General features: G+C 39.7%; 1 protein-coding gene across 1 annotated transcript in view; it reads left to right on the top strand.

Moving 5' to 3' along the window:
- Positions 1-13023, top strand: part of GFRA1 (GDNF family receptor alpha 1) — a 178906-nt gene extending 165883 nt beyond the window's left edge. The window contains exons 8-9 of the mRNA XM_035137505.2: positions 9047-9100; positions 11391-13023. Coding sequence (XP_034993396.1) covers positions 9047-9100; positions 11391-11561 — 225 coding nt within the window. The 3' untranslated portion in view covers positions 11562-13023. The remainder of the gene's footprint in view (positions 1-9046; positions 9101-11390) is intronic.
- Positions 13024-13380: the final 357 nt, after the last annotated feature.

Genomic DNA, 13380 nt, shown 5'->3' with positions numbered 1-13380 from the left:
GGCAGTGGGTCCCCAGGGGTCTCTCCCAGTCCTACCTGAATATGTCAAGGATTCAACCCGAGACCCTTTGCATGCAAAAGTTCTACCGCTGAGCTATGGCTATTCCCTTCACCTTCACCTCTGACGTCTCTGTATTCCCTTCACTGCCCTGTAAATTACTTGAGATAACTGAGACTTGAAACCAGAAGTAAACCAAACAGAAGAGCTAGTGACTGACACTCCTAGTTGCACATCTTAATGTGAGAATAGGCTTAACACAATTTAAGCATGTTGCTTAGAAGTATGGCTCTCAGCACCAACATATGTTCTGTGAAACCACCAGCTTTCCTCCAGACTCATGTCTTGGCCGTGAAACAGAACACATCTAATTATTCTCCAGTTGACATGCAAGAAATTGAATAAACGCTGTTGAGCAATGGACCCATCAAGTTGTATTGTACCATGCTGTTGTACCAAAAGGACAATTACTTTAGTGCTTTGATTTACAGAACACTTTTCATTATTATTATTTTAAAAGGTTTGAATATATATCATTGATACCATTTCAATGGATGATATTCAGATTCATTAAATTAAAATTATAGAGCTCACTAAACATTACTTTATAGCTGTCCAAATTATGACAGTGGGGGTGATAGCTTGACTGAATACTGGCAAGTTTTAATAATGTTATTATGGGTAGATTATAATTAGGGCTGTGTATAGTCAGTGCCAAAAAAGAATTCATGCTCGTCAGTAGGAAACCCACATTCTATATGCATATTGCAAGGAAAATTAAGTCAATTTATTCCAAGTACAAACTTGGGTGTTTCTGATTATAGAGCAGACCTTGACTTTTTGACAAGAACTGATGTGATAAGATTGAAAAGAGGCACAAGAAAATGGAGATTAGTGGACGACAATAACTAATGAAAAACAAGTGAAAATGGGAAGGTGCTGTGAAGTTGGGAAAAGGTGGGAAAGTAGTGAGGGAATATAATTTTTAGAACTTTGAGGGCTAAGCTTGGAGCAACATGAAAAGTGTATTTGCATTTAATGTACTCTTTTTTAAAAAGCAACTGATGGGGGCTGATAATTAGTAAGATCGCAGCAGGGAGGGAGTGGGAATTTGATAGGTTTATAAGTGTGATTTTCTTTTTCTTTTTTTAAGAAAACTTTATTTCTTTCTTTAAAAACATTACAGAGAAAACCCTCAAACATAACTCAAACAAATTATAATACAATTACAGTACAGATGTTTCCTCATAACTCAGATAAAAGTTAAAGGAAACGGTATACTGTATTACCAGTCAGAAGTATTTTAATTTGTATTTTTGTTTACTTTTGTCTAATTTTTATTTAAAAATTCTTGACTTTCTTTCCTTTTGGTTTTTTTGTTTTTTGGTTCTTTTCTTTATTTTATTTTCTGTCCTTTTCTTCTTCAGGTTTGGTTTATTGCGGGATATAAGTGTGATTTTCAGCAGGACCCAGTGCAGAAGAGAATTTGTATAATTATCATCCCACCGCCACCAGTGGTTGTTATCTGCAAATTTGAAAATGTATCTGTGTTGCATTTAACATCACATGTAGTTTGGCCTTAAGAACAGAGGTGGCAGGGGAATTACCTTAGATGGGAAGTACTACAAATTCTGGAAGTTATGCAGGAAGGATATACTTTGGGGCATTGGTGGTAGTGCAGAGGGCTGTACTCTTATGCCTAGTTTGCAGCTACATATCCTAAACTTTTGGTCCACAAACAAATATAGCTCTGCAGAAATGCCCTACTCACAAACAACTCCAAGCCTGAAGGTGTTTCTAGTCATCGTCATGCCTTGATGGCGGAAGGAGCCACAATACTAAAATCCAAAGCAACTGGAATTATTGCAAAGTGACTGTTCAGTTTTATATATGAAATCATAAAAAACCAGTCAACCTAAGGTGCTGAGTTATTAAGCTAGCAAAAAGGGATTCCACAAATGCTTTTACTGTTCTGTTTTCTTATTTGCCCTTCTTTATGCAGAAAAAAGTGTTAGCTGGAGGCAAATCAATTTTTTTAAGGTCACATTATGAGAATGGCATAATATCCACTAAAAATAGGAGGCATAAAACTCTAAGAGTTTATTTGAATCAAACAAATGAGTGACTGAAAAAGGAAGCTCATCCTTAGCTGGTGAGTACATCACAGTGAAAGGCTGTTACCAGGACACATATTTTAAATTGATAAATGAATATCTGATGAGTTCTGCTCTCTAATGTTAAGCTGCTGCCAGAGAGAGGAGAGCAGGTGGCATCTTAACACTGGCCACAAGATGTTGTATATAGAACCATGAATGACATGGAATTCACACTTTGAATCAGTCTGCTGTCTTTGGAAACATTTACAGCTACAGTCATACCTCGGTTTAACCACGCCTCAGTTTGAGTATTTTCAGTTTAAGTACTCCGTGGACCTGTCTGGAACGGATTAATCCACTTTCCATTACTTTCAATGGAAAGTTCGCTTCAGGTTAAGTACGCTTCAGGTTAAGTACGGACTTCCGGAACCAATTACACTCATACCTCGGGTTAAGTACGCTTCAGGTTGAGTACTCCGAGGAGCCATCTGGAACAGATTAATCCACTTTGCATTACTTTCAATGGGAAAGTTTGCTTCAGGTTAAGTACGCTTCAGTTTAAGTACTCCACGGACCGTCTGGAACGGATTAATCCACTTTCCAGTACTTTCAATGGGAACGTTCGCTTCAGGTTAAGTATACTTCAGGTTAAGTACAGACTTCCGGAACCAATTGTGTTTGTAAACCGAGGTACCACTGTACGCAAAAAGAAGAGAGGAATCAGCTTTGGCTGATTTGACACACATACCCTATCCAAGGCTCCCTGACCCAGATATCTGCACTTTAGGAAAGGTTTAAGCATTGGAATTGATCAAAAGAATGGGTTTGTGTGTCTAGCTTGTCAGTTTTGAACTATGTTTGGAATGTGTTTTTAGAAAAGCAGAACTCACCAGATAGAACAGAAGTCTGCAAAAATCAGCGGAAAAGATTAATTACAATATGGAAGTCCATCAAATGCAAAAAAAGACAGCAGTAGTGTTTTGGGGTGAGGAGAAAATAGCAACCAAGAATGAAAGATTACAGAGCAGGAATCTGTTAGCCAGAGAAGTAGCACAGAAAATTTATGGGGGGGGGGAGATGGTGGTTATGGGGAAAGATGGTAGTTATGGGAAAGGGCATGCCATGGTTAGAAAGTTATTTGCTGACCCTGCACAGAGGGAAAGAGTCAAGGTTGATTAGCAGGAAATATATAAAAACCTCTCTCTATCTCCCTCACAGAGCTACAGTTCCCAGAGTGGTTTAACAGTCAGTCCCTCTTTCCAGGGCACTCTGGGATTTGTAATTCTGTGAGAGGGATAAGGGTGTTCTGACAACGCTCAGCACCCTTAACAGTTCCCAGGATTCTTTAGGGGAATCCATGACTATTCAAAGTGGCATGGGGCCCAAGCCTTTCTTGACAGCTGCTTCCACCTCTTTTACCTCCTTGGTAGCTGTAATACCAGACTAGGCCTCTCACGTCCTTCTCCATTTCTGTTTTCCTGACCTCCCCCAAGCATCTGATATAGAGCTTTGGCCAGCACACAATGTAAGGGTGGGAGCAGGCTGTGTCTGAATGCTGTTGAAAGGTAGAATAGAAGATGACACTTCTGACATCACTGAGCTTCCACCATGGGCTCTTTTGTACTCTGTTCTTCCTTTGCCTCCGCTTCAACAATAACTTCTACACAAGAGCAAAGGAAGGGTGAAGTAGGTTTGAGTTCAGTAGGGTCGTGCATGTGCGTGGTGTGAGCATGTGTGTGAGCACAGAGGGGGTGAGGCCTCCCCAGGAGTGCCCTTGTACAACAACTAGCAATGTTAGGGAAGGGGGTGGCATTTTGGAGTGGTAGCCAGAAGGATGGGTGTGATCACTGGGGCCAGCCCCTGCCTGGATGGTGTCACCTCAGGGCCGGCTCTAGGGGTAGGCTGGGTGGCGCAGTGCGCCGGGCTGGCAGGGGGGCACAGGGCTGCATGCTGCGCCCGCCCACAAGGGCAGGGGCGCCGGAGCGATCTCCGCACCACGGTGCCAGGGCGCCCAACATGCTTGAGACGGCACTGTGTCCCCTTTTGCTAGGCTGAGAGGGGGCCCTTGCTTTGATCTCACCTTGATCCTGAAGCCCCCCGTTTCTTCCCTGGCAGTTGCAGATCTCACCAGCTGCCCTACAAAGCATTTCCAGCCAGTAGGAATGATAGGCAAGGAAAGGCAGCAACTTGCTCTTTTATCTGGCAGTTTCCAGGTCTGATCCAAGTGGATCCCCCACCCCACGCCGCCACTGTTTCCCTTTGAACCCTAGAAACAGACCTCTCAGACCTTTTCCTTCCTGCCCAATCCAGGATCATGCCTGCTCATCCCAGCCCAGATGCCACAGGTGGTGTACAGCTGATGGTGATGATAATGATAAATAATAATAATAATAATTTATTATTTATACCCCGCCCTTCTGGCTGGGTTTCCCAAATGCCACCTCGCCAAATTTGCCACACACACAAACCCAGCAACTACCCGGTTTGCCCTTAAGCAAATATATCACAGGGTGGCAGAAAAGGGGAGGGAGACATGGGGGATTTTCCTACCACTGGCTGTCTCCAATTGATTCTTCCTGTGAGTTAGCAGCCTTTCATAGAAAAAAAGATTCACCATTCCTGCTGTCAAACCAGAAATTTAAGAATTGTTATTTTAAGAAATAAATTTTAAAGGAAGTGTATTGCCTAATAATGTTGGTTTGAAACATTTCCCCTTCATTTTGCAGTTTTTTATTTATTTTCCTGCCCGTGAGTCATAGGGCACTTCTTTTACAGCCTCACTCTCAGGCTTATCACTGCAACCATAAGGACCCCAAATCCTCCCTCTCTTAAATAGAAATCTGAAGGTCTTACTATTTCAACATGAGTTAATGGATAAAAAAAATAGTCGTATGGGCCATATGTTCTTTGTCTCTTGGTTGGATACTCAGGGATTCTTGAAAATGTAGCTTTGAATGTATATCAGAAACTGCACTCATATTTTAATGGACTAAGGTGGGGGGAAGTTCGAGGATTTCTTTATACAGCTGTACTAAGGTGCACATCTAGCTAAAAGCAGCAGATCTACAATATCCAGGGTTTGTATGGGGGAGATTTTGTTATTTGTTTTATCTGTTTGTAGCAGCTTTTCCATTTTCCAGCTACTTTTAATGCAGAGAGAATATTCAGGGCATTTTGTGTTTAAAAGGACACTCTTACAGGTAAAAATGTAAAGGTAAAACAGTCACTTTATTTTTCACTTTATTGTTAAAAAGCAAACAAAAAGCAGTTCCGTTTTCCAGTATTTTGTCATATATCCTTTAAAAAATGTAGTCTGCTTTTCTTTGATGTCTTGGAAATGAAAAGGAGGTGCATCAAAGCCTCAACAGGCTGACTGTTAAGCAAGTCTGGTGCCATGATGCTGCTGATTGAAATAATTTCATTAAGATAACTGAGAAAATATGATTTGAATTGGGCAAAATATTCTTCAGACTGGTATGTAATTATGAAGCAATCGTATTGCCCAATCCTTACTTGAAAGAAAGTGCCACCTACCTAGTGCAAACAGGACTTACTCCCAAGTAAGCCTGTAGATTATTACATTCTTAAGCAATTTGACCACAGATAATATTCATGCTCTAACAGTGGATTTTCCTTACAGCTGATTCAGCACCCAAGTAAAGGTCAGGCTTCTTTGTAGTGCAAGAGTGCAAGGCTGATTGCCTCCACAGCTTAAATAGCACAGCACCTCGGCTTTGTGGACTAGAATTGTTTTATGCTGAATTGAATCCTTATTTTAGCAGGCTCTGCTTCTGATATGTACTTTGCTTGTTTTCCCAGTTGAAAGTAATTTATATTGCAGCGTATTGTTGGATCGCTGGGCTAATAAGAAAACACTATTGACAAGGCTGATAGATGCAGCTTGTGTTTAGGAAGAGCAAAAGAGTTAAACTGATTGCATTTTTACAGTCAAGTGCATTTCGCACTTTATAGTTTGTGTCCTACTGTTAAGAAAACAGGTTGGATGAATAGTAAATCTCTGTAATCAAGAGAACAAAGGATTATGCAGTGGTGTTTGCTATGAATATTTCAAGGAGATGGTTGGCTGGAGAATAGTTGGGGAAAGAAAGATACTTTCCTCCAGCCTTTTGTTGCAAGGCTTCCTAACTTACTACTCACCCACTATAGCTGTGACTTTTAAGTACAGCTTGAGGTTTTTATCCCCATACTGCAAACATCTGCTGATTTCTGCACATGAGGACATGGTTAAAGGCACAAAGGCCTACCATGCTGCACACACCCACACCGCCCCAGTCAACTGAAAGGCCTACTATCTAGGGGCACTACCAAGAAGAATTTACCCCCTCCAAATAAAAATGTGGGGTAAAGACTGGTGATCATTGGCTAAAATAGGATTGGACATTCTTCTGGAGGCCCCGTTTCAGTGGTGGAAGGAAAAGTCGGTGGAGCAAGGGTTGTAATTCTAAGCCTTGCACGGGAGGCTGCATTTCATCCACACAAGAGTCAGAGGATTCTATACACACCCATTTCTCTCCACCTACCATAAGACAAGCAAGAGGTATTGTCACAGTTCTTAAGGTACTCAAGGAGAGTGTGTCCTGGGGAGAGGAAGCATGACTGGGGGGGACGGACTGTGGATTCTGCTCACAAAGTTACTATTTTGTTTCTAATGTATAAGAAGTAGGGTTTTAATCGAATTTAGTTTCAGTTGTTTGATGTTGTTTGATCATACTTGACAAATTATCAAAAAATTCAAAAGTCAGGTTTTGCTTTTTAATGTAACCAGCCCCACAAAAAGACTTCGCAGGGGGGGGGTGGAGTTTGTAACTGAATTCCACACTAGGAGATTCAATCAAAGCAATGCAGTCATTAGTTTCGTTGGAATCTGCATGCCACACTGTTAAGGGTTGTGGTGAAAAGTTCAGAAAGACAACTATATATATATATATATATATATATATATATATATATATATATATATATATATATAAAAAAGTAATTACACATTCTCTCTCTGAATTCTACAGTAATGTATGGCTTCAAGGCAAAGTAGTGGCTCACTGGAAATCCCTATCAGTTTCACAAGTACTTATTCAATCATTACGTTTCTGAATCTTTCATACTAACCATACAGTCATACCTCGGGTTAGGAACGCTGCGGGTTACGCATTTTCGGGTTGCGGACCGCGCCGAACCTGGAAGTACTGGAACAGGTTACTTCAGGGTTTTGGCACTCGCGTGTGCGCAAAAACACAAAATGACATCATGCGCAGAAGCACCGAATCACATGACACGTATGGCACAGACGAGCGCTTCAGGCTACGAACACTGCGGGTTGCGAATGTGCCTCCCGCATGGATCACGTTCGCAACAGAAGGTATGACTGTATTAATGTTATCATTAACATCTGTATTCTAGTTGGAAGATACTGTGCAAAATATTGCCCAAATTACATTCAATTTTGCTAAATTTCAAACTTGAACATCAAAATTACTGTAGAAATCAAAATATAGATGTAGAAGTTAAAAGTTCTGTTTTTAACTGGGAAGATATAGTAATTCTCAATTCAGCCCATATATAGTTCCTTGCTCTTGAAATCCTGTTCTGAATTAATGCAACATTATCTCTTGATTTTCTCATCAGCACAGTACACTAGCTTAGTGTGCAAGCCATTATTAGAGACATTAATTTTTCTTGCACTAGAATTACACCAGTTTCTCTTTGTCCTGTAAGATTGGCGCAAAAGAAAGAAAGGATTTGTCCCTTAGGATATAATTACTGGGTATCATGCTCTCTGCACAGAATTTTATATATATTTTTTCCATTGCCTGTGATTTAGTGATACACTGCTACTTTATAGTACAACAGTCTATGCCAGCTTTTCCATTATAACCCCCTTTTACAGGTTTATAACTCAGCAGTAAAATGTACTCTTCCAATTTGAAACTTGGCATGTTACATCTCAGTCTGGAGGCTAACTCCCCACCCACCACCCACCCCAGATTTATTTTTTTTATTTTTTTTGCTTTACAGAAGTAAAATAAGTGGGCATGTATCTTTATTTCCTCTAACTACAGAAGCTATACTTTACAGGAGAAAAAACAGTTTACTATTTTTTGCTGATGTTGTTATTATGATCCATTTTATCTCCTAAGCCGAAAAGTAACTGAAGACGGTTTTGCTGTGTAGCTTTGTTCCTGATGAAATTATCTGTTGTGCTGCTATATACAGGTTGCTTAGTTAAATGAAGGATGGCTGGTTTAATGACACCTTGATAGCTTTGCTAGAGTCTTCCCCCTTTTCATGGAGACCTAGGAAGGTAGCAGGGAGATGGTCCCATGTGCCAGGGTTGCAGCGTACCTGATAAAAAGTTTGTTTGTGATTTGAAATAGTGCTGTAATTAGCAGTGTTCTTTGGAGCAAACTACTATACATTGCCGTTTGAACATACACAGCCTGTACAGTCTTAATAATCCTACGCTGCTACTAATGGTAGATTACTGATTTCAGAAGGTATTTATTGTAATGCATTTGCATTTATTTGGTTGGACCAGGGAAGATCTTGTTCTTAGCCCAAAGACTTGCACAAAATAGCTTGTAAGCCATAGGACTGGAATAGATTGAAAAGGCTGAAAACATTATGAGTACTATCTTCCTTTCCCAATGAAGCATCTAGCATGCCCATAAACCTCTAATTGCATACCAGCATGACCCATTACAAGCATCAAACAATATAAAATATTACTTGGAATAGTTAGGCGGGGCGTGTCCAATACCTTTGTGCTTAGTGGTTCAGGTATGTTTTAGTACCTGCTTTGAAATCCATAGCAAAAAAAATCTCTTAAAGTTGTATTCACACATGAGTTACATTGTTCCCCCATATAGTAAGCCTGCAATTTATGCACATTTTATTTCTGCACATTCAGCTTTATGTGCCTCTTTGTCTTTCTACAGGTACCAAAGCAGAGTTTCAATGAATCTGTAGCTACGGAACTGTGTGTGACTGGGGTAAGATTTTTCGCCTTGTTGTGGCAATTGCTACTAGCAAAAATATTCCTTTGAATAATTTTTTTGGAGCCTTTCTTCTAAAAGGGCTAGAGGTTACACCCTACAGAGATTGTGGAGGCAAATCCTGCAACATCCTATATTGTTGTAGTTAGTTCTGATAGCAATGACAGCCTCGAGCTCAGTCCCTCTTACTGATTAATCTGCCAGCCCTGCCAAAATAGGCAATGCTGGGAAGCAGCATCAGCAAAGTATAGCTTATAAGACCTCCAAGTCCTCCTGACCTTAGTCTTCCAAAACATTTATTGCCTTTAATGAATTCATTAGAATTTTTGGTAACTGTATGCTATTATACAATAGCATAGTATGCCCAGTTGATGTTAACTCATGACATGGCCTGCTCAGTGATGGTTCTCCCTTTGACAAATACCCTTCTTGGTGAGGTGTGTCTGTCTCCCTTATTACAGACTTTTCAGAGGAATGTTAAAACATTCCTGTTTACCTAGGCATTTGGTAGCTGAAAGATACTAATCCTGGCAACACTGAAATTATTGTCTGTGAGAATGTGATTGCTTTTAGAATGTTTTGATGATATTGATGTCTTTGCCTCCCTGGGCTCCTTTTGGAGGAAGGGTAGAATATAGATGGAAACAACAACAACATTATCATCATCAACAACATTAGTAGTAGTAGTAGTAGTAGTAGTAGTAGTATTGGTTAGGAGGCTCAGATCCATGTCCAGAATAGCCATTCACCTTCAGCCATGTAGCAGAAAGGTAATTGCATTTTTAATTCTTAGGAAGCACGTAATTTTCAGGTCACATGATAATTACCCTTTATCTTTGAAACGTAATTAACTGGTAATCTGCAGGAACATGGCTCTTAGCAAGACCCTTAAGCATAGTCAATCAGATTTTATGGCTGACAGAATACTGATCTTGAATAAATGAAATGACAGTTGCTTAAACCATGCTAGGAACAGGATTGACCATTTGCCCACCACTAATGCTCTCTCCTGGAACTTTTGGCCTTCACCCTTAGGCTATTCTACCACCTGACATGAAAACACTGACTGAATGTGCATACCCATCAAAACATGTGTGTCCCCATTTGGGGGAAAATAGATCTTTTAAGAGTTAGATCAATTCATTAATTCTTTGGAAACCACAATATAACTATAAATGGATCAGAGCTTTGCAGTATTAAAAGATCTAGATATAACCCTAGGTGGTGAAGCACTCCTGTCAAGGCCACTTCAGTTTTGACAGGAGACAGTTTACTTGAAAGTGCCGGCTCATATACAGAAAACCAACAAACAACTAGGCTTTCCTTTATTGAAGTATAGCCTTTCCTGAATAAAAGCAGGAATGGGTAAGAGTCTGGCATCTCTATTTTATGGACATAAATAATGTGGGCATCTCTGGGACATAAATTCCAATCTCAGGCCCAGCCATCTGTGCTTCTCAATGTGCCCCACAGGAGTCTCCCCAGGCTACAACTGTCGCCATAGCTGCCAAGTTTTCCCTTTTCTCGCGAGGAAGCCTATTCAGCATAATGGAATTTCCCTTTAAAAAAGGGAGAACTTGGCAGCTATGACTGTCGCTGCCACCGCTTTGCAAGCTCTGTGAGTGTTTTTACCCCTCACTGACATAAGCCCACAAGGTTGTCCAGAAGGGAATGAGTCCCTGGGCTGAAAAAGGTTCCTCTCCTCTGTCCTGTATGGGTTATGTCATTCTCCTCCTGCAAGGCAAGGTCTACCTTGACATTGAGTCATTCTCGGTGGCCTTAGCAATGTGGCCTCAGTATCCTACATCAGGACCTGTACAGCAAACTAATGAGTCTCTTTAAATACAATTATATTTTTTAAATTTGTGTTTATGAATAAGCTTTGCTTACCATTTCAAATCACACTTGGAAGTCTCAACCTCCTTTGTGTGGAATAAGGGTTAAGATACAACATTGATAGAGGGCTTTGTATTATTATTTTCTTCCTCCTCTTCCTCTTCCCTTTGTTATCTTTTTAAATCTTTTCTATTGTATTCTGTGTTGAAAACTTGCAATAAAAAAGTTGATTATCAGATCACACTGAAAGTAACATGAGTATTACTAGAAGTTTCCTCCCTATGCCAAGACCTTCTGGATCACTTCATTCTAGTGAAGCTGCCTGGTCTGAATGAGGAAAGTACCGTAGCTTGCAGCCACAGTAAAGTAGGGATTGTTTAAGAGCACTGAAAAGATGGAAAGATATGCGGGTGAAAAATTGGTGACCAAAGGAAATGATTCTGTTTTGCAGAATGCTCTTGGGAAAGGAAGCGTGGCAGGCGGCTCCACTAGTCACATGTCCTCTGACAATTCATCTCCTCTTCGTATAAGCATCCGGCCAAGCACACTTCTCATGCTGGTGGCAACTTCACTCTCATCTTGCTTGTACCCACGTTCATCAGAAACCTCATATCTGCTTTAACAAAAGGACTTGTACAAAGGAAATAAAATGAAGCTGATTTGTTCCCTGTCCTCCTCTGTTAATTGTTCTGAAATAAAAGTTCTAGGAGCTAAGTTGAAGCACTTTGCTATAAAAAAAATAATAGTTCTGGATTGTCATCCCCGTCTTCATTATATTATATTATAATTTCCTAATTTTTAAAGGACGCTTCTTGTGTTACTTAGGAGCTTTGTGAAATACTTGATGCAGTATTACATTCCAAACCCAGAAGGCTTTGGGACATGCAATGTTTTAAAAGAGATGGAATGTCAATTTGCATGTAAATCATCCAGATTTCATCCTTTCCTTTCTTTCTTGTTTTCCTTGTTTAAAAAAAATAAAAAATCTGCCCAATAAAAAAGAGGCCATGTAGCTTAGAATCCTGCTTCTCTCATTTGCAGCACAATTAGTCAGGAAGTTCTCCTGTGCAAGACCCATTGTAATAAAGGGGATCTCAGCCAGAGCATTTGAGTGCTTTTGTGCAGTTTCCAATTATTTCAGTGTAAAATGAGAGCAAAGACACACACTAGCTGAAATCGGTTCCAAAGCCAAAGTCATGGCTTCCAATTGGAGTGGAGCTGTTTTCAAAGGGGATCCAGGATACCCTTGATTTTTCTGACAGGTTTTGGGCCCTTTCCATAAATATTTGCTATGTGGACCTCACAAAGACGTGGCTCCCTCGGAAGTCTCCTGCATACTGAGGAGGCAGCAGTCTTCTCACCTGCTCCCTTGGCAGACCAGAGACCTCTAAGAAGACAAGGGAGGCCTTGCATAAAGAATTTCCTGGTGGATTTTGGCCTTGACTGTTTTTAATTATTATTATTATTATTATTATTATTATTATTATTATTATTATTATTATTGTCAAATTAAACATATTTTGAAGTATATATATTAAAAAGGGATCAGGCTGTTGACATATGATGAATGTCTTCCTGGAGTGTGAATTTTATGAAACTTCTTCGTGTTTATAGATGGCTACCAATGTTTTAATGTTTTAGCATTCTCTTCCATGTTTATATATGTAAGTGGTTTTGCAGTCCTTGCTGTGAAACCATTGTAAGTCATATACCAATGTAACACGTTTTCTTCAAAATTTCTGAAGAAATAGAGAGCGATATTAAACTTTCTAACACTGTTTTATTTTTCTGATTATGATCATTTAGCCATGACAAAAAGAAAAGAAAAACATATCCTATATTAACAAGAAACAACCATTGTGAATATTTCAGTAACCTAAAATTATTTTATCTTTCTGAGGATATATTTTAAAAAAGACAGAAAAGCTCAGCTATACAACTGTTGGTCTTCTTTATTGTAATTATACAGTTTAGTTATTTTACTGTTGATTGAATAAAAATGACATGAATCTTAATTATTCTAAAGAAACACTATTATCCGCCTATATTTGCTTCTGGGGAAAGAGGTACAGTATAAAACTTTGGTTTCTTGCCCAAATACAGGAAACCACAAGCACAGCAGATGACTAGAAAGTATTGCTCCATTTTCTTCCACACAAACAGAGGTGTGGGTGTTGCGTGACCTTCTACGTGCCATTCTGGATTGCAGAATATGGAGCTTCCAAATAGCTGATTTCACGTGCTCAGTATATCTGATGTAGTAACTAGTACAGTCTTTGAGCTGAGGTATTCCTGCAGAGGCAATGGAATTTCCAATCAGCTGATTGGATATACTAAGTGTGTAAAACAATGTGGCAACTGATTTATCCTCCAATTAAGAAGTCCTTGTGCCACAAAAATAACCTCACACTAGAATGTGCTGCTGTAATCACTTTTTAACC

This window comes from Zootoca vivipara, chromosome 5 (genome assembly GCF_963506605.1).
Source record: "Zootoca vivipara chromosome 5, rZooViv1.1, whole genome shotgun sequence".
NCBI classification, from domain to species: domain Eukaryota; kingdom Metazoa; phylum Chordata; class Lepidosauria; order Squamata; family Lacertidae; genus Zootoca; species Zootoca vivipara.
Note: the sequence above shows the minus strand (reverse complement) of the source record. Positions and strands in the feature narration are given on the sequence as shown.